General features: G+C 41.7%; 1 protein-coding gene across 1 annotated transcript in view; it reads right to left on the bottom strand.

The window, feature by feature from the left end:
- Positions 1–7,978: 7,978 nt before the first annotated feature.
- Positions 7,979–26,907, bottom strand: part of HEATR6 (HEAT repeat containing 6) — a gene marked incomplete at its 5' end in the record, with an annotated part of 29,961 nt that continues 11,032 nt past the window's right edge. Inside the window, 13 exons of the mRNA XM_081115770.1 lie at positions 7,979–9,521; positions 11,404–11,608; positions 12,823–12,919; positions 13,731–13,855; positions 14,604–14,726; positions 15,515–15,649; positions 18,374–18,460; positions 18,823–18,945; positions 19,799–20,154; positions 21,813–21,912; positions 22,288–22,494; positions 24,485–24,662; positions 25,412–25,713. Of these exons, the coding sequence (XP_080971896.1) occupies positions 8,980–9,521; positions 11,404–11,608; positions 12,823–12,919; positions 13,731–13,855; positions 14,604–14,726; positions 15,515–15,649; positions 18,374–18,460; positions 18,823–18,945; positions 19,799–20,154; positions 21,813–21,912; positions 22,288–22,494; positions 24,485–24,662; positions 25,412–25,713 (2,580 nt within the window). The 3' untranslated portion in view covers positions 7,979–8,979. The remainder of the gene's footprint in view (positions 9,522–11,403; positions 11,609–12,822; positions 12,920–13,730; positions 13,856–14,603; positions 14,727–15,514; positions 15,650–18,373; positions 18,461–18,822; positions 18,946–19,798; positions 20,155–21,812; positions 21,913–22,287; positions 22,495–24,484; positions 24,663–25,411; positions 25,714–26,907) is intronic.

Below are 26,907 nucleotides of genomic sequence, written 5' to 3' on the forward strand. Positions count from 1 at the left end.
TCTAAACCCTCATCCTTCTAAGGGCGCTGTGCGGGCAGGGCCGGCGGCCCGGGCGAGCTCGGCCGCATCCCGGGCGTCGCCTCAGCGGGGCGGCGGCCACCTGCGCCGGCTGCCGGGCGGTGCCCCGAGCGCAGCCCCGAGCGGGTCCGGTCAGACGTGGGCGGCGGCGGGGCCGGGGCGCCGCGGGAGCCGCGGGCTGCGAGAGCGGCCTGCCCCGCGTATCGGGGCCGCGGGGGAGAGGGGCGAGCGGAGCCGTGGGGGGCGCCCGGGCGGGAGGCCTGCCCGCACCGCGGGGCGCCGAGCGCCCTCACCCGCCATCTTGTTTCTGCCCCCTCGCGGGGCGCCTGGGGCGTCGCGGCGGCCGCGAGGGGGAGCATGGGAGCCCCGGGGGGGGGGGGGGAGCCTGGGGCGCCCCCGCGCGGCGCGGTGCAGAGCGGCGCTCCCTTTTGCTGTGTCCCCTGTGTCCCGCCCTGAGAGCCTCGGGAGCCCGCTATCCCGGCGGAGCCCGCGCTGCAGCCGGTCAGCAGGGCCTCCTTCCTGCGCCTCCCCGCCCCGGTTCAGCGAGGAGCGCGGGGGGCCTGCACCCGAATCTCCCTCCAGCCCCCTTGGGGGAACTGATGCTGAAAGAGCCGGCGGGCACCGCGAGGGGGGGCAGGGCGGCCGGGAGGGCACGGGAATTAACTGGGGGCGAGGAGACGAGCCCCCCCGAAATGTGAAACTGCGAAGGCTTGCTTCTGGAGGGGCCTGAAATTGATGCCAGTGACAGGGCTTGGAGGCTGCACCGGGAGCCACGCCCTGGCCTCCAGACCCGAGGGGGAGTCGCTCTGAGGCGCCCTGAGTTAGAATCCCCGCCAGAAAAGCCCCTATGAACTCAGGGCGCGACGCCGTCGCACTCTTTCCACCTTCCCCAGTGCCCCAGCTAGAAACTCAACCTCAACATGAACTTTCCAGTTTTTTGTAGAAAGGGTGACTTCCCGCCTAAAACCTACTTCTAAATATTGCATGTGTGTGTTATCAGGAAATAATTTGTATTTCTTTACCGGACAAATCATCAGGTCTCTGCTTAGCCCAGGGAGCAATCAAAATGAAACTGTAGGCGTCGCCAGAACCAACCAGGGGGACTCAACTCACAGTGGTCAAGGCCAACTCAGGGGTAAAAGAAAGGAGCAAGGCCCAAGAGGCGAGATGGGACTAGGTGCTAGAAACACCCCCTAGCGTCTCTCATCCTCCTGTCCTCCCCCCACCCATCAGTCTAACCATTCATCTGTCTGTGCACACATCTGGCACTTAATCACCTACTGTGTGCCAGGGACTGTGCAAAGCCGAACGAGGGACATTTAGCAGGGTCAAATGCAGATGCTACCCTCAAAGGGCCTATAGTACAAGAATAAAGGTATGTACCTAAAAAAAAACACCACCACCAACCAAAAAACCACAAAGCAAGTTAAAAGCAAGTTTTGTGGGACAGATATGCACAAATTCTGGGCAAAGTGGAGATATCCCTAACATGCAATAGGGTAAAGCCTTTGCACTGGCTGTTGCCTCTGCCTGGAATGCTCTTCCCCTAGACATTTGGGTGACCAGGTCCTTTACTTCATTCAGCACTGCTCAATGTCACCTCCTCAGAGGGGCCTTCCTTCACTTCCCCTTCTAGAACAGTATCACCTACCACTCTCCCTGCTCTATTTTTCTGCATAGCACTTATCGCCACCAGGAAGCGCTTTATTTAAAATATTTAAAATGTGTGTGTGTTTTTATTTCAGAGAGAGGAAGAGAGAGATAGAAACATCAATAATGAGAGAGAGTCGTTGATCGGCTGCCTCCTGTGTGCCCGGTAACCCTGGCTGGGAATTGAACCATGATCTTCTGGTTCGCAGGTCGATGCTCAACCACTGAGCCACGATGGCTGGGCTGTGTTTGTTAATTGCTTGTCTCTTTACCAGAATGTGAACGCTCTGAGGGAAGGGGCTTTGTTTATATCCCCAGCACCTAAAATAGTTCCTGGTACATAATAAGTGCTCAGTTAATCATTGTTGAATGAATATGAAATGTTGGGAAAGGTTTCTTGGAGAGAGCTGCTTTTTGAACTTAGCTTTCAAAGATGAAAGAGAGAAAGAAAGATGGCCACTTAGGGCATGACCAGAAGGGGAGAAATGGTGGTGTGGGTGTGAGGAAACGGCACTCACAGACACTCACGGAGTAGTGCTCAAATCCATCTAAGTCTTCCTGGTGCAGCACCTTGGCAAAGTTACAGTGGTTGATGAGGCCGCCTGAGTTACGGCAACGAGGTGGCAGACGTAGGAGATGAATAGTGCCCTTGTCAACCTCGAAGGGGAGAAGGTGCACCTAAGGGCGTGTAGTTCTTAGGGTTTCACAGACTTCTTGCAGGTTTCTCTGAGTCTTCGAGCAGCCAAATGTCCTTGCTCACTCACTGCTCTCTATCTGGCTGTTTCCACTCTCTTTTCATTTATTCTGTAGTATTCTGGCTAGGGATGCATAACCTAAATCTAATCCTGAGGAAACATCAGGCAAAGCCAAACAGGGAACTTCTGTAAAATAATTGGCCTATAATCTTCAAAATGGTCAGTGCCATGAAAACAAAGAATGAGTGACAGCTCTCTATTTCTGTCACCAGTGGTGTGTGTGCGCACATGCGCATCTTTCCCCTTAAACTAGGTGTATGCTCCTAAGGACAAAAGCTCGGTTTCTCCATCCACCAGCTCCATGAATCAGGCATGAAGCAGCTTCTGCTCAGACAAGGTCACTACCCTGATGGCCTTGTCACCTCACAGATCTTTTGTTCTGTCTTCTAAGACTCAGTTCATGCCATCCTGAGCTTGCAACCATTCTTTTGTTTCTCCCACCCTAGAGTTGCAAAATTTAGCAAATAAAACAGGATGCCCAGTTAGATTAGAATTTCAGACAAACAACAAATGCTTTTTTAGTATGTCTCAAGCAACCTTACCCTGCCCTGACTCTGTAGGTTCCTTCAGAGACACGTGTCACTGAGCCTTGGGAAGCAATGAAGTCCACTCTTGGGTCCCCTGAAGGAAGACAGTGGTTCTGATAGGTGCGTTCCTACCTCCCCTTCTAAAGCTTACTTCTCTCTTATCCCTCTCTGACCTCAGGTCCCAGCTGGCCCAAGGATTTCTGTGAGAATCTGTAGAACAAAGCTGTTTGGGTAGCAGCTTCCTCTTTTTCATGAACTATACTCTAGCCCCACCCAGCTCACAGCTCTCCATGTTCTAAAGAAGGTGGGAGTGCTGGGCTGCACACACACTCCCCTTTACCTTCCCCACCCCCTGTCTTCTGAAACCCCAGTTCTGTGACATCATCACTCTCCAGAAAATACTCTGGTCTTAACTGTGCAAATTGGTGCTGTCTTGAGGCCTATTGCAGCTTCATGCAGAAATGGCAGCTGGGCCGGGAAAGATAGGTGACAACTCTGATGAAGACCACTGGATGGGACAGGGTAGAGAGCTCTGGTGGTTCTGTCTGCCCATCTCCTTCCCTTTCTCGGAACAGTACCACTTTGGGGGAGCTCCACTTTTCAAGGGGTTTTAGTGGGGGTCGCCATTCACAGGGCTCTACCCTCCAGGTGACAGTATCGTTTGAACTGAAATTAAGAGGAGCAGCTCAGCTCACAGGAAGCCTGCTGGTGCGAGGCTGGAGGCCAACAGTTTGGAATCCTCCTTGACAGGCTTCCAGCCCAGAGTCCACCTTTTCTAAACACACTCTTGCATTTACTGCAATCCTGCCATTCAATAAATGTTCCTTCTTGCAAAAACAAGTTTCAGTTGGGTTTCTGTCACTTGCAACCGAAAGAGAACTGCCTAGTAGAGTCAGTGTTGAGTTAACCATCTATGGAATGAGAACCCGTCACCTCCCCATGAAGGCCACACATTGCAGCATCATTAGTCACCAAGAAAGTCTGGGAAATATTTCCACCAACTGGAGCAAAAAGGAGCAGGAGGAAGTTTTGTTACTGATGGCCCCTCTACCCTCTGAAACAGGATGGCAGGGTCTGACAGAAAGAATGTAGGAAGCTCCTTCTAACTGGGCAGTGCTGCCCCTACCCTCCGCCTGGGGACTTCTCCCAGGAGAATTTGACTAGAGAAGGGTCTAACTGTAGCATAAAATCTTAGAGGGGATAATGTCAGCATTCAAAGGGGGACTGGAAAGACCCTCTACCTTCACCTCCTCAAATGTGACAGACACGAACCACAAACCCTGGGGCGGATTCCTATCTGCTCAAGGAACTGGAAAACCCAATCTAGGGTCCATGAATAAATTCTGAAAGTCACAGCCTGGGGCAAGAAGGCAAATGAAGGCCACAAATCATCTGTCTAAATATTTACAAGTTATAAATCAAACTAACAAGCTGTTAAATAACGTGTTCTATCCTCATATTCTGACAAGTATTCCTTTAAAAGGATAAAATTTTTAAATGTGTACAAAGTTATGGTTTGTATATGACTGAAAGGTAGCAAAATGTCAAAGATGACCACATTTAGTTTTTATTGCACATGTCTGGGTGCTGTGTTGATGGGCTGACCATGTTGAGATGAGTAATAAATACATACATAATTCATAAATGATTATAACTATTCCATGAAATTTATTTTTCTTATCTTCCTTTTGGCAAAATCACTAATTATATTATTATCAAGGTTTTAAAATATATCTAAAGATTGAAAACAATTATATTCAAAGTTCAAAAATTTAAATATATTTTCATAAAAATATAAACTTATATAAAAATTTTTAAATTACATTTTTCCCAATATGTTCTTCCAAAAGTTAGCTTTCTAAAATATTGGAAAGTATTTAATAATTCCAAAGGCAACATACAAATTAGAATTAATGCATATCAAATTTTTATTTCAAAATTATTCACATAAAGCCAAACATTTCACTCTTCAAAAGCTTAATTCTTACTGATTCAGAAACTCTGGGCTGGGCCTAGCACTCTAGGTTTAAATAAGTCCTCCAGCAGCTCAGAACCACTGTTGCAGATGAATATTTATCACTACAAAAAGACACTGTTGAATGACAAAAGTTTACAAACCAGCATGCATGAACAAGACATCCCTGTTTTGAGTATATTTTAAAAAGAAAAGCAGCCCAGCCAGTGTGGTGCATCGGTTGAGAGTCAACGCATGAACCTGGAGGTCTTGGATTCCCGGTCAGGGCACATGCCTGGACTTTGGGCTCCATTCCCAGTAGGAGGTGTACAGGAGACAGCCAATCAGTGACTCATCATTGATATTTCTCTCTCTCTCTCTCCCCCTCTCCCTTCCTCTCTCTGAAATCAATAAAGACATATTTAAAAATATAAAAATAGAAAATAAATTGTTACAAGTCCTTTGCCTTTTCAAAAAAAGCAAATGGGGTGGGGTGGGAAGAAAGCACAGAACACGCCTTGCCTCCACTGACTTTGGCCCTGGGAAAGGGGAAGAACCCAGGAAGGGGTGCTGGGAGACAGGCTCGAGCTACCCAGGGTCCCAGCCTCAATGAAGGGAAAAGTGAAAGGGAAGGCAAAGCAGGGGGTCAAAGCTACTCCTCTGATGTCTAGGATGACTTAAAAGATCAGAGAAGAGACTTAGGGCAGAATTCAGGAAGAACTTAAATGCTAAAAGCACCAAATCCTGGAATGGGTGCTGTGGGGAGATTCCCAGCTCAGAACAGTTTGCAGCTGCCCTGAGGGGGAACATTCTGGCCGACTGGTTACTGCTGATATATAGACAAGTTACTGATTTGGCATACTTATTTTATGACTGCCTTACAGAGCTTATTAGTTCTGAGTTGATTTTCTTGATTTTCTGCAAATAATGATCTGGTATTCTATAAATAGTGATAATTTTGAATCTTTTTGAAAAAATTTTTTGAAAAATTAGAGTTTTGGTTTATTTTAACCACATTGGCCATCATATCTTATACAATATTAGGTCATAGTGATGAGAGGCTCACTTGTCTTGGTTCTTTTTTTTAAAGAAAAATCAGTTTAGATATGTTTTATGATATTAATAAAGTATCTTTTAAAATTCCTTTTAAAAAATAATTTTGATCAAAAAAGGAGATTGAGTTTTATCAAATGTTCTTTCAGCATCCATTAAAAGTGGCCATTTGGCTTTTTTTATTTGATCTATTAATGTGACATTTTGTTAACAGAACTTCTCATTCAAAAAATGCCTACATTCCTACAGTAAATCCTGGTTAGTCATGGAATGATACAAACTGCTCCTGTTTTGAATTATGTCCCCAGGCAGATTGAACCCCCACCACCTCCCTCCCGGCCATTAGTCCAGTAAGCTACTGTTACTGAGGCAGAGTTGTAGACCTCGGGGGTATTGGACAGAAAAGGCAAATGAATGCTCCGTATCTGACACTTTGGCTCCAACCCTAATATAATGTCCTTGTCTGCTGAAGCCGAGGATCCTTTCTGTACTAGAAGTAGACATATGCTCCTTCCCCAAGATCCCACTCCAATGATCCTACTCTAATGAGGAGACATTCAAGATCAGGGAGGACACCAAAGAAAAGTATAACAAGGGCACCACTTATTTTTATTTATTTACGTATGTATTTCACTGCTTATTATTGAGCACTTGCTCTGTGCCAGCGTTGAGCCAGATGCTTTACAGATATTATATGACCTTCTCCTGAAACTTTGTGAGGTACTTATTCCCACTTTACAGACAAGAGGTCAAATAACTTGCCCAAGGACATAGTTACTAAGTAGCAGAGTTGTCCTTTAAAACCCAGGTGTAATTCCAAAGCTTGTGGAAACTGGACCTGTAATTTCTGAAGATTGGCCCTCAGGGATGGGTCATGGGGCAGAACTAGGAAAGCGGTTACTAATTCCTGTTGAGCACGTGGACTCTCCCATTTCTAGTCCTTTCCCTTGTCCGTTTCTGGCAGGCTAAGAGGTCCAGTGCTGATGCCTCCCCGACACTGCTGGATCCAGGTATCTGAGGCATCCAAGCTAACATCTCACCTAAAAGTGCTGTAAGGGGAATCCAGCTGTTTGTCATCAAGAAAGCACATAGTGTATTGACAGTATTTCTGCCTAGTGTTCTGAAAATTCAAGGAAAAGAAATATCTAACATTATTGAGTACCAAAAGCTATTATAGGAACTTTCTATGTACTATCAAGTTTAATTGTTATAACATCCTTATGAGGTAGGTACTATTATCCCCATTTTACACATGGGAAAACTAAGGCACAAGGGAGCAGCAGAGTCAGGATTTAAGCTTAGGCTCTTAACCACTACACCGTATTAATGAAGTGAAGGCTGAGTGAACCAGAGTAACTACAGCTCACTTAGATCTTATGTTGGAGATGGTGAGATTCTGCTCTGGGTCTGGATTTATGTGTAAATATCAAAATTAAGGAAGTTCTTCCCCTGGCTGGTGTTGCTCAGTGGTTAGAGTGTTGGCCTGCACACTGAAGGGTCTCAGGTCCTGTTCCCGGTCAGGGCACATACCTAGGTTTTGAGTTCTATACCAGGTTGGGGTGAGTACAGGAGGCAATCAATTGATGGTTTTCTCTCTCATCAATGTTTCTCTCTCCCCCTAAAAAAAAAAATCAATAAAAACATATCCTTGGGTGAGGATTAAAAAAAACAGATTGTAAATATCAGAACAAAGTTTAGAATTTGGCATCCTGAATTGGAATTCTGAATCAGAGCAACTTTTTACTGATTCTCATCAAATAAGTTCTAACACTTTATTCTCTGTGTGGCTTCCTTTCACAATGGCAGCTTTACTGAGGCATCAGCGTAGGGTGTCTGAGAGGAGCTCCTAATCCTGGTGTATGCCCACAATGAGAAGATGTCCCACCAGGAAGAAGCTCGTAACCCAGACTCAGGGAATTTCTACTGGAATTTCTAGAAGAGCTTACCCTTGGTCTTTCCCTGTATATGAACATCAACATCTGTTTTCACAGACCTGGAAACCTTCACAGAAACAAAAGGTCTAAAAAGAAAAATATCAGATTTTATTCAAGATAAGCAAAGGATAAGAGTAATATATCAAATGAAACAATCCGAAGTCAGTTCACAATATTAAGACACACACCAGTGAAAAAACAAAGAACAGGAATAAGCTGTATGTGCCACATTTTTACTTTTATGAAAATGACAAGAAAACTAGCAGCTTCCTTCAGGAGGCATGGAGGGGGCTTCCAGGGTGGGTACTTGGGGAGTTCAGTGCAGCAGATATTTACCAACCTATAAGGAACTCTGTGTTTTAGCAACCAATGTGGCTGTACCAATGTGAACTGGCTGGACACCAGCACTGCTTGCAGCTTTCTATAAATGTAACTTGATAAAAACGGGATTATGGGCACACTATTTTTCATTGGTTTATTACAAAAGAAAAACAATCCCCACAGACAAAATTCCTAAATCCTTTTTTTTTTTTTTTTTTTAAATTTTCTGAGACTTAACATCCTTCACAACCCCCCCAATCTACTCAGCCCACACTACAACCCAACTCCTTGACTCCTGGCTGCACAAGTCAGAGGTTCCAGCAACCCGGACCACGGGCAATGCAGCAGAACCACTCTCTAAAGTGGCTGAGCCCTGTTAGAAAACATTAAAAAATTTTTATTAAAAAAATTTATTGATTTTAGAGAGAGGAAGGGGGAGAGAGGAAGAGGGGGTAGAGAGGGACATCGGCTTGTTGTTCCACTTGTTTATGCATTCATTAGTTGCCTATTGTATGTGCCCTGACTAGGGATCGAACCTGCAACCATGATGTATCGGGACAATGCTCTAACCAACTGAGCTACTTGGCCAGGGCTAGAAAAATTTAACTAGCTGCTAACTCATTCTAAATAATGAGTGGATGGATCACTTCTGCTCCTAAGATTAAATCCCACGTATCTGATGCTCAAGTTCAGGTCTTCCTGTTACCACTTGACCCCTGAAAAGTATGGTGGGACAGTCACTGATTTGTTCATCCTAGGAGTGCTACTTATGATCCAGATGAGTCAAAATAAATGGTCAGGGTATCTTCTAAAAAGCCCATGATGGCCCTTTTGGCTGTGTCGCCAGCCAATGCCTGGACACTGCTTATGTGCTCCAGTGCAGTTTTGAACATCTGGTCTCTTTCCTGTGGGCTATGTGGTGCTCCTGTGTCATCTCCTTCTGCTCCTGATTTTAAAAACTGTAGGATATAGGACTGGACCATGTCTCCATTCAATTCAAGGGTTTCTTTGATGCAAGGCAGGTCTGAGGCAGTGGCCAAGCTCAAGAGATGAATCAGCGCCTGACAGATTTGGGTCCGTAGGCTGGCACAGTACTTGAATTCCAAAAAGTCTGTGGTGTCTTCACTCTTCTGCAAGGCAGTGACCAATGCATTCCAGATCTGAGCATACTGGTCAACAGACCCATAGTGCTCTCTGTGGCCTGGGATGGAAAGGGCGGAGGCAGATCTGATACGCACTTTGAAGTTCTTGCATGATGTCACAACTGATGTCAGAGCGTTGTAGGCCTGGGAGGTCCACGGGGCTGTTCCTAGAAAGAATCCAGTCATTAACACAAATGAAGGTGGGGGTGCAGGCAGAAGGAAACATATACATCAGTGTTCAAGTTAGTCAGTTTGTTTTCATTCTCACAATAATCCTTTAAAATCAGGGTGGTGAGTAACTAACTGACTGTGGGATCCTAAGTAAGTGGCCTAGTACTGACTCCCAAACTTCTCTCTTTCTGTAGACAAGCCTGCCGCATGCTCAAGGCCTCTGCTACCCAAATAGGGACTCTGGTAATTTGAAACAGGCTTCTTCTCTGGGATGATGCTGTCCTCAGGGGTTAAGACTTGGTGGGAGCAGCATGGATGGAATTGCAGCCCCACTTGTCCTCTCAGTTGGCTACTTCTGAGCAGTGCACAAACTGTACAACTGTATGCACAGACCTGTTCATGCTGGGAAAAAAGTATTTTGTTACCCTGGATAGTATGGCTCAGTTGGTTAGAGTGGCCATGCATCAGAAGGTCACAGGTTCGATACCTGGTCAGGGCACATACCTAGGTTGTGGGTTTGGTCCCTGGATGAGGTGCATATGGGAGGCAACTGATTGATGTTTCTTTCTCACATTGATGTTTCTCTCTATCTCTTTATCTCTCTCCCCCTTCCTTCCGCTCTAAAATCTTTTTTTTTAATTAAAAAACAAAAACATTATTTTGTCACCCAGATTAGCATCCAGACACTGCTCTGGCCATTGCAGGTCACTCATTTTATTGCAAAGTAAAAGAAAATACTGTCTAGGCAGTGACTGGGGAACAGAATACTCAGATTAACTTAAGGCTCAATTTTTCAATTTTGAGAAGATGATGCCCAGATTTCTGCCTTCTTCCCCTTCCTATTGGTCCCAGGAAATCAGCCTGCTTTCCTCCTCATCAGAGCTGGCACTCCTACTACCCATTCCATTTTTTCCTTCAGACGGGCAAAAGAGCAGAATGCAGCTTTTCTAACTATCCCAGCCCTTCCAACTTCTTTGTTGCCTCCAAAGACAGCCAAGCAGACATCAATGAGCATCAACCCTAAAAGTCACCTTACACTCTTTCCTCAGTAAAAAAGCCATGAGGCTATTTCTCCACCGGCTCACGACTGACTGGTCTGCCCAGATATTCTTGGCAATAAAGGGGAGCAGAGCCAGATTCCCCTAACTTGATGCATGCTCTGCTGGTCCAGAATGGCTTTTCCTCTCCAGGAACACACCCTTATGTTTCAAATCTTGTCACAGAGACAAATGTATAAGGCAAATGCTGGCAACTGAAGTGAATGGGATTTGGAAGCTATGATCCATATGCCTAAGCAGCTATTAGCCACTGGTGATATAGCGAGGTGCATGGCATATCATTACTTATCGAGACGGATGCCCTCCTTATAGGAAGCATTCCACTTTAGTACCAAGGGCTCTCTTTGCCCCAGTTTTTTCCTTTATTTATTTTTTCCTGCTCGTTAGAACAGTATATGCTTATTGAATAAAACTGAGAAAATGATAGCAGAAAATAATCGTATGCATCATCCCATCCAGAGGCAACAACCACTGTTAATAATTAGGCTAATTTCCTTTCAGTCTTTGTTCCACCCATTTATTGAGATCATACTATAGAAACAATTTCACATCCTGGTTTAGTTTGCTTAACATCAGAAATATTTTCCCAAATTATCAAAAAAGTTTTGTAAACATAATTTTAAATGGCAACAAAATATCCCATTGAATATATATACCATGATTTATCTCAGACGATTCCCCTAAATTTAGGTGTTCTGTTTCCATTTTTTCCTAATACTGTGATAAATAATATTGTGACGAACATCTTTAATAACAATGTAGACTCATGTGTGCTGTCAAAAGAGGCCCTCCATCAGCGAGCAGAGGAAAACTTTCTTACCTAATGGAAGAGCAGGATTTTTAAATACATTTCCCATTGCGTAACAAGCATTCCATCGGACTTTCATGGCAGCCTCAATCAGAACAGTAGAAATTAAGGCCTGGATAGACTCCTCAATGATTTCCGCAAATTGGGGTTTTTCTATATGAGATGGTTGTAGAAAATGAAGCAAATTTCCAAGGGCCCGGACTGCATTACTTTTTACCTAGAATAAAATGTAAAAGCATTAGAAATCTGTTTTGCCAAAGACATGTTTCAGAAAGTATAATTTCAGCTTTAAAAAACCCAGGAGGCCCTAGACATCTTGAAGCAAGAGAACTAAGGAAGAACATAGTCTGCAAAGGTGTGAGTTCTCAAAATTCTGCAAGGTCTTGCATGGTTAACATTCTGAGCCATCAGAAAGCTGAGGTTCTACAGAGCTCCTTGCCCTGATATTTTTAGTGTTAGACTGGACTTCAGAGATATCCATCTTCCTCGAGTTACAGAGACGGCAGGTAAAGCCCAGGGGCAAGAGGACACTGCTGGTTTGCAGCGGAGCTGGAAGGAGAAGCTGGTTTTTATAATCCCAGTCCAATAGTTTACTACTAAACTACTTTTTTTCTTTTTTTCCCCCAAATACATCATTATTGATTTCTGAGAGAGGAAGGGAGAGGGAGAGAGACAGAAACATCAATGATGAGAGAGTCATTGATCAAGCCCACAACCCGGGCATGTGCCCTGACTGGTAATTGAACCCTGATGGCCTGGATCCTAGGTCGACGCTCAACCAGTGAGCCACAGCTGGCCGGAAGCTTTCTTTTTTAAAAATCAATCCCCATACCCTAACCCCAGAAATTCTGATTGAATTAGTCTGAGGTAGGGAGTCCCGGGTTTTCAGAACCACTGTACTAAATTAGTACTTAAATATGGGTCTGGTACTGTGCTAGGTTCTTTAAGATTAGATATCTCAAAGTCCAATGAGGTATATGTAACAACTTCCATGTTAGAAATGAGGAAACTGACCTTCAGAGAAGTTAAATAATGCACCAAAGGTCACCTGCCACTAAACGGCACGCCAGGATTTGAACCATGTCTGCCTGATCCTAAAGCCTCGGATTTTACTTTTTTAAACTTATTAGTCATTAGTCAAAACCAACAGCTGCTCATCTTTCCGACTTGTCCATTCTACTTAAAATATTTTTTGAAACAAACAGACTAATATTAAAACAAACATCGGCATATCATGTAGTAGTACTACAAGTGGCATTGATGTTTTTTATGAGATAGGAGATAAGAAACGAACTGTACAAGTATGGAGTGGGCCACTTTAGACCCTGAGCACACTCTCACTCTCTTCTAAACAGGGATCAAGCTGATGGAATAAAACTATAGTACACTAAGTATCTACCTGACAAATAATAGGTTTTGTTGTGGGTCTACCTTGTCTTTATCCTTGGAAGCTTCTATAGCTGATCGCAACATCTTCAAGAGCAGGAGGCCAGAGAACTCCTCCTGGAAACTGGGGTCTGGTGTTTCCCTGTCCCATCCAAAGCATGCAAAACATGTTAAAAGGTAAAACCCATTGAAATTTATATACATACAAATATATTCACTTAGTGCAACTATAAAAACTTCAGGAAAACAGCTTAACAAATCTGTCCAGCTTATACTGAGAACTTACAGCTTATACTTTTTGATCAAGCAGACCCACATTTAGGAATATAACCAACAGAAATAACCCAAATGGAGATTTCATGCACAAAAAATATTCACTAAAAAACCCTAAAACAATGTAAATGTCCAATAACAGGGAAATGGTTAAATAACTGTTGCACAGTGATGACTGTACAATAATAAATAATGATCTATAAAAAGTCAGGAGAATGATTATACACATTATATACTAGAATTAAGTGACAAAAACCAGGGCATTTGTGTATGAGTAACGACAGTTGCCTCTGGGGAGGGAAACTACGAGATTAAGGTAAGAGATAGCCTTTACATTGAACATCCCATTGTACTGTTTGATATTTTTTAACCTGTGAATATATTACTTTAAAAACATACAAATGTGATATTTAAGAAGTAGGAGAACCATACGAAGGTTTTGGATTTCCACTTTTGTGTTTCCACATTTTGTATAATATGGATATATTTCTTACATCAGCATCCAGTATTTTTATACATATATATTAAGAACAGCTTACTAATTGTATTACTTGAAGGAATATAAAACAAACCAAGCCAGGAAGACTGACTATATAATATGGGGGAATTGCTACTAATCATTTTATAGTAGGGACCTCAGCCTCAGAAGTCACCCAAGGGAAATGAGCTGAGTTACCTACATGTTGACAATCAGAGTGTCTGTCAGGTTGCCCAGGGACCAGGCTGCTTTGGCCCGGACATTCAGAGACTTGTCTTGAAGTGACATCAATATTGCATTTGCTGTGTCTGCAACAAATATCACATCCTACAAGATAAACAAAACAAAATGATGTAGTTACTTTAGAAGTTCACACTACTACCTTGGGAATTGTCAGTTTATTTTCAGATAAAGCGATAAGCCTTTACCATAACTTTATATTTGGAAACCAAAATTCATTTACTCAATCAATTTATTGTTCTTTGTATATATTACAATTTGGACACTCATTAAAATCCCAGGAGAAGGTCTCCCATGATTTTGGTATGTGCCATACACACTTGAGGAGCCTACCGACTTGCTCTTATAAATATCTTATTTCCTGGCCTGTGACAATTATCTATGAACTTATGCCTCGACTGATTTCCACCTTGAGAAATGATGTAGACAATGAGTGCATTTCCAAAACACATCCTATTTACTTACACACTACTCAGTGAGATAAATGTCACAAGTAACAGTGAAGGAGAAATTTATTTCCTTCTTAGTAAAAACTCTATCAACCTTCTAAATTATTACTATCACATGACAATGCCTCATCTCATTTGTTTTTCAATTATTCATTAAACATTTACTGGGCATCTAAGGGTACTGGGCAGAGTGCTAAGTAATTACAAATAATGAACTATAGGTATTACAAGATTTTAGTAGTAATTAAAAAAACCAGATTACAAAGCAATTTAATTTCCTTTAACTGCACAACTCAACAGCTCTATATCCAACCAAAAAAAAAAAAAAAAAGTACTGATATGGACTAACAAAGAAGTACAGAAGAGTTACACAGGCTCACTCTGACCTGTCTGAGACAGGGAAAAAGCACATAGACTCCAAGGGCCCGCGAGGCTGCAGCTTTCACTAAACGATTCTTGCTGTCGTTCAGCCCAAGCAGCATTGTGATGCACAGGATCTGCCAGTCACTCTGCAGTCGGAAAGGTTGGCAAAGGAAAAGCAAGAATGAAATAACTGTGAGTTAATGTCTTTAGACAAGTGACTGTGACATGTCTGTGTTTGAGTTCATGTTCAGGAGCTGAACACAACTGAGACCTTGAGGCTACCTTGGTAGAGAGCAAAGGTTTACTTCAGATCCAGTTATTATCTGAGCACCCACTGGGTGCAGGGCACACGCAGCACCTGTGATCTTCTAATCTTTACAACTGTGTGAATTAGGTCATTCTACTCTCCTACTCCATTAAAGCTGCCTTCTTTGTAAAAGCTAATTTATATAAGTAAAAACAGATGTAAATACCACTGAGAACCAGAGGAAAGGAACAGTTTGAATGCCATATGTGTTGGGCACCAGCTAAGTATTTTCACATACTTCATGTTATACTCACATAATTCCCATTTTATAGATTATCAAATGCAAATAGAGAAGTTAAAAGAATCAAAGAGCCAAAAAATGGAAGAGCTAGAATTTAAACCCCGGTCTTTCTAACTTTTGAATCTGAAATAATTTTGAAATTTCTCGGACTTCAAAGCCTCCACTACCTCTACTTCTGCTCCCCCCGCCCCCCGCCCCGCCCCCACCTTCTAAGCCCAGGGAGGAAAAGCTTTCCCAAGGCATTAGGACTGTAAGTTTTCCCACTGCCCTCACCCCACACTCAAGTAGAATAAGGAATGTTGCTGAACACTAGTTCAAAAATGAAGGAGAAACTAGAGCTACGATGCTCAAGGACAGCATTAAGCAGAAAACACTCCTGAAGTTACCGGCAGATTGCTGAAAGCTTCTGGCAAGATGGAAGACAGGGCATCACAGGCGCTCGCCTGGAGAGTCGGGTGCTCTGCATTCTGCAGGGCTCCGGGTAAAGGACCGTTCAGCATCATAGTCCAGAACAGCACCACCTGGAACAGGGCAGTGTTAAAACTGCAGCCCAAGAGCAACAGTGGAACCAGCTATGCCAAGACTACCGCAAGTGACTGTAGTAATGAAACACCTTTCCTTCCAGGGTAGCTGTTTATAAATGCTTTTACTAGGTCTTCCACAGCAATGAAAAGAAGTTTAGAAAACAATTCATTGAATCCTTCCACTTTATTGACTAGGAAACTACAGTCTGCTAGAGTTAAGCAGCAACAGAGATAACAATGAGGAGGAGGAGGAGGACAGTCACAACAGCAGCAGTATCAGCTAATGTTCTTCCGAGAGTTTCTGATGCGCCAGGCATCGTTCCAAGTGCTTTACGTGTATCAACTCATTTCAACCCTCAGCGCAACAAAATGAAGTATATATCATTATCTTCATAGTCGCACAAGGGAACTGAGGCACAAAGAAATCATGTAGGGGGCAGCAGGGCTGGACTAAAATCCAGATCGCTGACACCCAAAGAGGGCTTTCAATATGACTCCTCATGGGCACAGAGATCAGGGTCCCGGAGTGGCCTGTGGGCCGTGCGCCCGAGGCAGAGCTGGAGTTGAGCCCTTCAGCTATGGCTTCCTGTCTCTGCAGCCTTGGGAAAGTCACTAAACCTAAGCCTTGGCTCTTCTTCAACAGAACAGGGCAAAGACATCTACTTGGCAGAGTCTGAGTGATAATAAAATGTAATACGGTCTGCAAAGTTCCTAGCATAGTGTTTGGTGCATGATGGACTCTTACACTGAGCAGGAGGCTCCGTTTTAAGCACTTTGAAGAATCATCTCACTTCAAAGTTCCTCAAGATAGGCGTCTGAAGAGTGCCTTTCCCGTTTCCTTCCCATGCCTTACACAAACCCTGGGCTTCCACTTTGCATATCTGTCTGGGGTTTTGGTGTCTCACTTTCTTGCCCTGCAGATTTAGTCCTGAGTGCTGCCCTGTATCCCGTGCACCAGTTCTGCCCGCCCCACAACCCTAGCTCCTGGAAACCCATTCAGCCCCCCCTCCCTCCAGCCCAAACCAGAAGCATGTGGACAGCTTGGTTGCCAACCTCCAAGATGGCCCACAGTGATTCTCGCCTTCTAATGTTTAAGAGGCAGTTTCACCTGGCTGGTGTTGCTCAGTAGTTGAGCATCAGTCTATGATCCAGGACAACACAGTTCAATTCCTGGTGAGGGCACATGCCCAGGTTGTGGGCTCGATCCCCAGCAGGGGTGTGCAGAAGGCAGCCAATCAATGACTCTCTCATCATTGATGTTTCTTTCTCTTCCTCTCCTTTCCTCTCTCTGAAATCAATAAAGATTAAAAAAAAAAAGGCAGCCCCCTCCCACACTGATTGGAGCAGACCTGTGTAACCAATAGGATGGTGTGGTAATGACACGGAAACTTCTGAAGCTAGGTCGTAAGAACCCTACAGCTCTGTTTCTCTCTCTCTCTGTGTCTCTGATTCACTTGCTGTGGGGGAAGCCAGCTTCTAAGTCAAGAGAACACTTGAGCAGCCCTCTGGAGAGGGCCTCATGGGCAGGAAGTGAGAGAGGCCTGCTTCTAACAGCCAGCACTAACTTGCTAGGCATGTGAGTGAGCTACCTTGGAAGAAGGTCCTCCAAGTCTGTCAAGCTCGGTTGACTGCAGCCCCCGCCATCATCCTGGCTGACAAACTCACGAGACACTTCAGCCAGAACCACCAAGCTAAGCTGCTCTCAATTCCTAACCCAGAGAAACAATGTGAGAGAATAAATGTATGTTGTTTTAAGCTGCTAAGCATTTAAGGTAATTTATTACCTACAACAGATAATACAGAAAGTATATCCCATTTTTACAGATGAAACAATACTTGAGTGTGAACAGTTTAAGTGTCTTGCCCAAAGTTATTTGAGGAACAAGGGGAGAAGTTTGGATTCAAACCCAGGTTTCTGATAGCAAAACTCAACTTATCTCCCCACGAACGGTGTCATTTCAGTTTAGTAGTAGACTCAGGAAGGGACTGGGGCTAGATACTCTTAATTCACTGCAAGAATGATGGAAACTGTGACAGAAAAAGAATAAAAGGAAGAGGAGGGTGAAGGGAGAAAACTGTTGAGTTGATTTTGCCTTTGGAATCAAGTGGAAGCCTTTTTGGCGAGGTCACATGTTCCTCCCCCAAAGAAGAACTGGCACAGTGTGGGGGCAACAGACACAACCTAAGGTCCCAAGAACTCAACAGCAACCACGGAGGGGGATGCGGCAGTGAGGTAGTTGGGGGACTAACTTCATTGAGCGCTACTATTTGTCAGCATCTTTACATTTCATTCAATCTGCCAACAGCCCTACGAGTAAAGGATTTTTGTTCCTCTTTAAAAATGAAGAAATTCTGCTCACAAGTACATAATTAAGTGGCGCTCCCTAGATTTGATCTCTTGCTTTCTGATTCCAAATCCTTGGCTCTCCCCACCTTTCTAGTCTTCCTCTTGGGCAGGCTGAGCAACCAAACTAGGTTATACGCAAAAGAAAAAATTGGTTTTTGCACGGCTGGTTGAATGTTACACATAATCCTACCACATACTGGAATGCAAATAAACTGAAATGCAATTAAACCTATTCATGCTAGTATCTTATTATCCAAGATAATAAACCATAATTTTTCACATTAGAACAAACCATACTGTCCACTCCACTTTATCACTGAGTCTCAAAATAAACTTATTGAAGTACTAAGAAAAGAGAATTGACATCTATTTACCAAGGTGACGGGCACTCTCTGGTCAGGTGCTAGGGTGGAATCTGGTTTGTACTGCTGTATTAAGCCTGTACCCAGTTCTTCCAGAAGCTGTGGAGATAAAAGAAATAGACTGTCAAAGCACAATATTGAACTATGGAGGAAAAAGACTACTCCATTGGGAGATTACCTCAGATCAAGGGGAAAAATCATTTCCAACTGATTCTTTCTTTTCTATGTAACTTCTACGTCAGAAGCATTCTTTCCAGGAGCAAAATCACCAGCTATATACAGTATTGTTAGTTTCTTACCAAATCAATTTGTTGGGTTTATATGTAGAGCTGAAAAGAGAGGAATGTATGACCTCCTTACCTGAAACCTCTTGAAGAAACCTCAGAACTGATGAATATGCAACAGAGGGAAGAATATAAAGGAAAGAGGGAAAAAACCACGTGGCTTTTCATGAAAATTACCTTTGCTCCATGAAGCTGAATAGATGGATCTGCTTCCCCCATGCACTTGCAAATCACCTCTCCAAGCTCCATCAAATAGACCTGAGCCACTGAAAAGTAGCCCCTTGCTAGATGAGCCAATACCTGCAAAGAAAATAGAGTATTAACCCCACAACCTGAATGCAGGGCTGCAATATCTGGAAAAGTATTTCAATATTTCAGAAATCATTCACACTTAACAAAGGGCTGAAATATTATGTTGAATGAAATGAATAATCATAATCTTTATTTTACGGCTAAAATCAATGAACTATATCATATAATTTTATAGTGCTTTATAATTTATGAAATATGTTTAAGATTATCAATATTATTTCATTTAAGAAAGCCTGGGTACAATCTTTTGAGGTAGGTCTTAATTGAATACTTCAACTGAAGACACTAAGGTTGAAAAAGTTAAAGGTTAAGAGGTTAAAGACATGTTTAATAATAAGCAGATAAAGAACCCGGGACCAAACCTATGACTTAGATCATATATGAGTACAGCAAAAGCAAATACTTTAATCTAGGGTTGTTTTCTTCTTTTGAAGGAGCAATTATATTTTGTTGTCTCTAAGCAGATATAAGACCAAAGAAAAGTTTATAAAAGATTAAACATTTATTTAACTTTAAGTTGCAGAAATCAAAGATTAACTACACAGTTTCTGTCAAAATTACTATATAATTATTATATCCACCTGTCATATAATATCTGAGGTGACTAAAATGGCTTGCAACAGAAAGGAATGAACCTGACATTTTACAACCAAAGCCCTTCCTCCTCAAAACAAAACAGCAACAACAAACAAGGCACTCACACCTACAAAACAACTCCCACTGACACCACTGACATGTGGCTCGGTTTTACATTATTTTCACAGACTCACTCCTCACCAACACCCTATGAAGGAGGAATAATTAACTTCCATTTCAGAGATGAGGAAATGAAGCCTCCTACCTGTAAGGCCTCCAGTCTCATGGGGGATGGCACATAGGTGCTTCCTGTTGCACAGCCAGCATCGACAGCTGAACAGGAATCCTCCTTGGGCAGTACAATAGTGGAAATGCAAAGTCGAATGAGCCAGCAGGGCTCTGAAGACCCCTTTGGTGAGCTAAGTGAGGCTTCTTCCAGAAAGGGTGCTGAGGGGGCTTTCTTCCACCAATCAGGGGGGCTGAGGTGAGGAGTTGCTGAATTGCTATTGCTGAGTCCAGAAGAACAGGGCTGTTGTAGAAGTAGCTGGACTTCAGGTAAAGGTGCGTGAGTGGATACTATGGCTCCCAAGAGTGTGAGACTTGACACACGAACATTAACATCTGTCAAAGGAAACAGTAAGAACCTATCACCATGGGAACAGCTGTTATAAGGACCAAAGTTATCCCTGCAGGCAATTAAGAATTATGGCACTCTTGTTTTATCTGAACCTAATTAAACCTCTAGACCTATCTTCTAGTTTATAGGAAATACATGGGGGGCCAGAAATATAAGTTAAACAACATTATGAAGAAACTATCAGACAAACTGAGAATGTGAGACATTCTATAAGACAACTGGCTTGGACTTTTCCAAAACTCAGTCAGTATCATGAAGAAAAAAAAAAGGTGGGGAGCAATTCTAGATTTAAAAGGCTACAGTGACATAAAAATTAAATGCAATACATGAACCCTGAATAAATGTAGGTGCTTTTTGTTCATCTGTTTGTTTTTTAAAAAGCTATAAAAGACATTTTGGGACACATGGGGAAATTTGAATGTAGACAAGATATTAGACGATATTATGGAATTGATGTAAGTTTCTTGGGTACAAAAATGGTTTGTGGTTCTTTTTAGGTCATCTTTATTCTGAAGATATGTATTCTGAGATATTTAGGTTAAAATATCATGTCTATAATTTACTTTCAAATGGCTCAAGGGAAAAAGGTCTACATTAATATATACATGTACACAAAAATACACACATATACACACATACATATATATACATACACAGATATATATAGAGACACAGAAAGCAAATATGACAAATATTAACAACTATTAAAGTCTAGGTAGAGGTATACAGATGTTCAATGTACTATTCTTTCAAATGTTCTGTGGGTTGAACATTCCTTTTTGTTGCAAGCCGTTTTAGTCACCTCAGAGAGGGCCATGACTATAAGGTGGCAGAGGTGGGAGGCCGACTGACTCCGAGTCTAGTACCCCTCCCACAATGTCACAAAAAACCATCCACACCTCCATCAAGTTCTGTAATTTTGAATAAAAAATTCAACTTATCAGAATGTGGTGTGATCATAAAGCTTGCAAACAAAAAAAAAACCCAAATGTTTTTAAACACAAGTGTTTACAGCACATATACAGGGGTGGGCAATAGTAGGTTTACAGTTGTAAGTATGCAAAACATATTGTTGTATTAATTTGTTTATTACTGTATTATTTTCCATATGAACAACCGTAAACCTACTTTTGCCCACCCCTGTATATTATGTGTGGGAGTAAGTCAGGAAATAGCAAGAAATAAGACTGTAGTTAGTGGTGATTTGAGGTTCTGGAGTTTTATCTGATCTTCAGAGGAAATAATGCTAAAGAAGTTAGGTTTTATATCCTAGTTTTTCTTTCCAAAATGATGACATCTGTCTATCTGACTGTCTATCCATCCTCTACTTATGATTAAAGGATATGAACTATTACACACTGGAGGGGATCCCTTGCACTTGGCTCAATCTAAAGGGACATTCTGATTACTGCACTGAAGCATCAGAGAGGCATTCAACTTTACAATTAATTTTCCAGCTCACTTCCTTCCAGTGGTGCTTCAGGGATCAAAAGTGGAGTTCTGGCAGTATGTGATTCTCCTGAAAACTTGAGAGTAAGTAGAGTATTATCTTAGAGCTATATAATTGCTGTGAATATTTTTAAACTAAATAATCTAGATTTGACTGATATAAAGAAGCAAATAGTTTTAAACTATCACCAACCTTTGTGGCGGACATAAGGCTTTATTTGGTTCCAGACTTTGGTCAGCAGGCTGAGTTTCAGACGGTTATAAGGTGAATTTGATACTAAATTTGCAAGGCACTGAAAAGCACAAGAATAGCTTGTCAATAGACCTGATTAAGCCATAATATAATGACAAATTTTTACAGCATTTAATTTCAAAAGAAAAGCCTTCACACTTATTTGAAAATGACTCATTTTCTTTTCTGTCTTTTGGTGAGGATGGAGGGATAACACTTGTTTTCTCATGAGTACAACTTAAAACTAAAAATAAAGGAGTATTTTTTAGTAAATCATTTATTTGGACATTTAGGGATGGTAGGTAAGATCAAACAAGTAGGTACAAATAGGGTATCTCTAAATAAAATTACTACTTTGCTATATTCTTAAGTCAAGTTACTTTTCAGCAATGTAAAACATTATTCAAAATTGAAACAGATAATTTGGCACATTTACCTTAATGATCTGAGTAAGGGTCTGTGAGGATGACTCAGCCACCAAGGCTAACAAAAGACATCTGTGCAACTCTCTTATGCTGGAAGCAATCATGACAGAGAAGGGAGTAAAAGCCCTTCTGTGGTCACTGGTATCTTCAGCAACAGAAAGAAACTGCTTTGAGCCTTCCAAGATGGCAGATAAAACTTGCAGAGCACAGGCACGCGTCTGAAATTTCACAGGATGATTCACATAAGTTAGTTAAAAATCAGGAGTTGGATCCCCTTCTTCCTATATACATTTTTAATTTCCAAAGTTTTTAGGATTATTTTCATTAGAATAAAGGCAATGGGATTATCTATCAGGTCCTAAAAGTAGCCATTTGCACTCAACACTTAAAAAAAAAATCTTGAATAATATTGCCAGTAGGGCTTTTCACTGTAAGGATGAAGTCTAAGCTACACCATACTACAAAAACCTGAAATCATGAGCATGAGAATAACCTAAAGATTAGAGGCCTAGTTTACTCAAGCATGAGATGAACTGAAAAAGAGAGAACAGCCTATGAGGTAGAAAAAAATATACATGTCTAGTGTCTGTTTCACATCAGTGTTCCTGAGGACATTCTGGTTTATATTCTACCCTGAAGCACCTTTACGATAATTAATTAAATGGCTGACTGGTTGGAACTGACAAAGGTACATGTTATGCTAAACCTCTGTTTCTTTAGAAGGCAATTCTCACAGCTCACAAAACAAAATTAAAAACCAAGTTGTGGAAAGAAATGAACTGATGTTCAAAAGTAGAAAATTTTCAGTTCAGTTACCTTTGGTACCATAAGAAGGAAATAGCACCAATGACCATCACAGATAAAAGCAAAAGGAATGTCACTGAAATTAGCTATTTCCCACCACTAAGGTATAAAATCTACATAGAAATGGGATTACCAAATTACACTTCTCATAGCTCTGAGTTAATTTCTCTTAAACCCTGTTTGATGTATCTTTTGTTATAAAAATGCTACTTATGACACTGAATCTGGTTCATGTTCTGCTTCATTTATTCTTACATCCACATGTAATATACTGTATACCAGTTCTAATCAGCAGAAATTACTGATGTACAAAAAAACCATTAGAAATGCAGCTCTTGAGAGAGTTCATTTTGTTAAGCTTTTATTGTCTGAATATTTACAACGATGGATGAAGAACTTTTCAATCTCATAAACACCAGTGTGCTCAGTTTCACTAGAGGGTAGTTTACTGCCTTGGCATGAAGGCTTTTTCAAAGGTAATGAAACAGAACTTTTCCTTTTCTGCTACTTAAGAATGTAGCAGAAATGTATGCTGAGGTAGCTCAGTCCATCCTTCTTTTCCCCTTTTTTATGTATGTTCAGTCTCAGAATATTTCCGGGAGGGTGACGAAGTCACAGAGGTTTCAATGTAAGGCATCTTGCTGTTCTCTTCTTTGGCTTTGTCCAAGCGTAGTTAGTAACCTGAGGATACCCAGATGCCACTCAGCATGACTTTTAATGTTCATTATTATAAGAGGAATCTAAATAGCACACTATTTTCCTTACTTGGGTAAGAGGCTAACTTCTAGAGACAGTTAACATGTCCAAGAAGAGGCAAATATGTGATCAGCCATAGCTACCCTGCTGTAGTTATCCATTACTTCCAAGTTATTTTTCTTCTTTTTTAAAAATAAGTTTTTCTCATTAAACTATGTAAATATTTATTACATGTGATTTGAAATATATGGAAAAGTTGGGAAAAAAACCACTGTTTGGATCATATAATTCTATATCCTGTACTTTGATAAACCATCATAAGCATTTTCTAAGCCTTACACATCCTTCATAACCAGTATGATATGACACTGAGTATTTAAGCGACTTTTTTTCTTCTTACAAATACCATGGTAATCAACATTTCCACAGAGAGAGAAAAGCAAAGCTGCTTCAGTGCAAGGGGACTCTGAAGCAGTAACTCAAGCTCAAGCTCCAACCAAGCCCTAGAGCAGGAGGTGATCTTCCTCAACCAGTTACTCATATAAGGCCATTTCCTATTCTCCTGCCTGTCTCCTGGTTCTCAAGTCAGGACCAGGGTAGGTATTAGTAAGAGCTGTGTTCAGATAATACTGGACAGGGCAGAGAAAACAACAAGGATTTGTAAAGTTTTTCTTCCTAGCATAACACTTAGCATCTAAATGCTCTTACCTTTGGGGAAGGATCTTTTAACGTAAGAGTCATCAAGGAAACAGACTGCGGGCTTCCAAGCTCAGGTGTATCAGACACAAAGGCTGACCAGTAGCCATAAAGAACTTTTTTTTCTATTGATTTTATAGTAGAAAGAAAACAAGCTAATGCTCCTTGGCGAACTTTGGCTTGGTAAGACCTTTAAAACCAAGAGAAAAAAAGAAAAAAGTCTTCTAATGGTTCTTAAAAATATAAGCATAAAATATTATTTATTCCAGCCAACTCAAATGATATACATTGAGAAATTCAACATTCTAAGTCCTAAAGATGCCAACATTAAAAAAATTATTTTTCAAAATACAATTAAACCATGTTAAAGCAATTTGTTTATATAACACATTGATAAAGTTAACAATTAAAAACACACAACTAGATAGAAAATAAGAGGGCAGCATTTTGATGTTAGGAAACTGGTGTTAGATATGAGACATTGCAGAGTATCCATTCATCTAACAAACATGTCCTGGGTATCCTCATGTATGTGCCAGACATTGTGCTGAGGCTGGCAGACATAAACCAAACCCTTGTCATTGACTGGCTTACTGATGGCAGAGATAAGTAAAAGAGTCATACAAGCAGAGGTATCTAAGCCAGAAGGGGATGGCATGGGGGAGGCTCAGAAAAGGCTTCTCAGAGGACATGACTGCTGAGTAGTGGTTAATAAGGCAAAAAGGCCAAAAAAAAGTAAAAGAAATATTCCAGGCAGGGAAACCACATGTAAAAAGGCAAATCAAGAGAATGAGGCAAAAAGCAGAGTAATGCAAAGTCCCACATAAACAAGAATCTTCAAGTTAAATCACATGTGGCAGTCGGTGTTTTAAGCAAAGTTATAAAAACTTACATACAGCTTAGAATACGAGGCATAAAAATATAACAAAATACTACTACCTCATTTTACTCTGCATGCCTCCTTCAGCATCAGAATAGTCTGACTCACTACTGCTGACTCTTTTCCAGCTGGAAGAACTGAAGGGCAAGGAGACTCGATCTTTTCCTGCAGGTCCGCTTCCATCTAACGGCAAACTCTGGAGACCCGGGGAGGAGGGAGGCTGAGCAGTCCCTTCATGTAGGCTCACTCTGCCCAAGCCAACGGCTGGGACTGCCTCTCTTTCCCCGCTGGATTCTTCCTCCTCCTCCTCTCCTTGGTGGACTTTCTTTGGTTTTATTTTTGACTTTTTCTTTCTATTTTGCTGGTAGGAGAAGATGACAACATATATGACAACAATTTTAAAGAAGTTTCGAATTCAATCACTGGTACTTTCTCATCTGTTAACTACCAAATATGTCCCCAACATGTAGTTGAAAGAAAGAAGAAAAGTGAAGAAAGTGGCACTTACTTAACACCCTATGTGTCAGTCACTATGCTAAGTGCATATACATACCCTATGGGATTATTAAGAAGCAAGGTATAAAAAATGCGGACAGAGCAAAACGTGTGGCCTGGGTTTAAATTCCACCTCTGTGACCCTGTGAAAATCATTTAGCCTGTGAACTTGACCTTCATCATCTGTAAGTATAAGGCTAATACCACCTACCTTGCACAGTTGTGAAAGCATTCAGCCTTTTCAACTGGGGTTCTGCAAGAGAATTATGTCTATAGAAAATGACTTGAGTGATTATTTTCTCAGTTCTCTCAAATAAGATACATAGTTAGTACCACTCTAGATGCATAGGAGAGATGTTAATCCATTAGATACAATGCACATTTTAGGGCATTGGGGCTTTATAGGTGTAGATATTAAGTAAAAGCCTGTTTCTTTTCTCCTACTTCTTTCTGACAGCCAAAAACCTTTGGAATCCGTGCCCTCCGGATTCCAAAACCATGGAATCCGGATTCCATGCCCTCCTCTGCATTCTCAAGTCCATGACCTTGGGGAACAAGGTCCTCATCACTTCTACCTTAGATTCTTAATGTGGCTCCAGATTCACACCCTTTTCTTGCTATCAGTGATTCTTCTAAAATGCAAATCTTATCATCTCACTCTGCTATATAAGATTTTTCAATGAATCTCCACCACCTATATGATAAAAGTCCAAATTCTTTAGCACACCATACTAGACTCTTATGATTTGGCCTCTGCTACATACTTGCCCCTCCCCTCTGCACACCTGACACTCTACACCTACTGGTTAGCAAGGTGCTACACGCACTCTCATTCTGTATATTTATGCATCTTTTGTTCCCTCAAAATAAAAACGGTCCTTTTCTGTACTACTACTCATACTTGAGTCTCAGTTTAGTCACATCTTTTAAAAAGCCTTCTTACTACTCAATTTGATTGGGTGCCCTGAATGTTTCCCCAAGTACTCTGTGACTATGCTGATGAAAGAAATCACAATATTGCATTGTAGTTATTTATCAGTTTTTGCCTATCCCCCCAAAC

Source organism: Miniopterus schreibersii, assembly GCF_964146895.1.
Source record: "Miniopterus schreibersii genome assembly, chromosome: 16".
In the NCBI taxonomy this organism is placed as follows: Eukaryota; Metazoa; Chordata; class Mammalia; order Chiroptera; family Miniopteridae; genus Miniopterus; species Miniopterus schreibersii.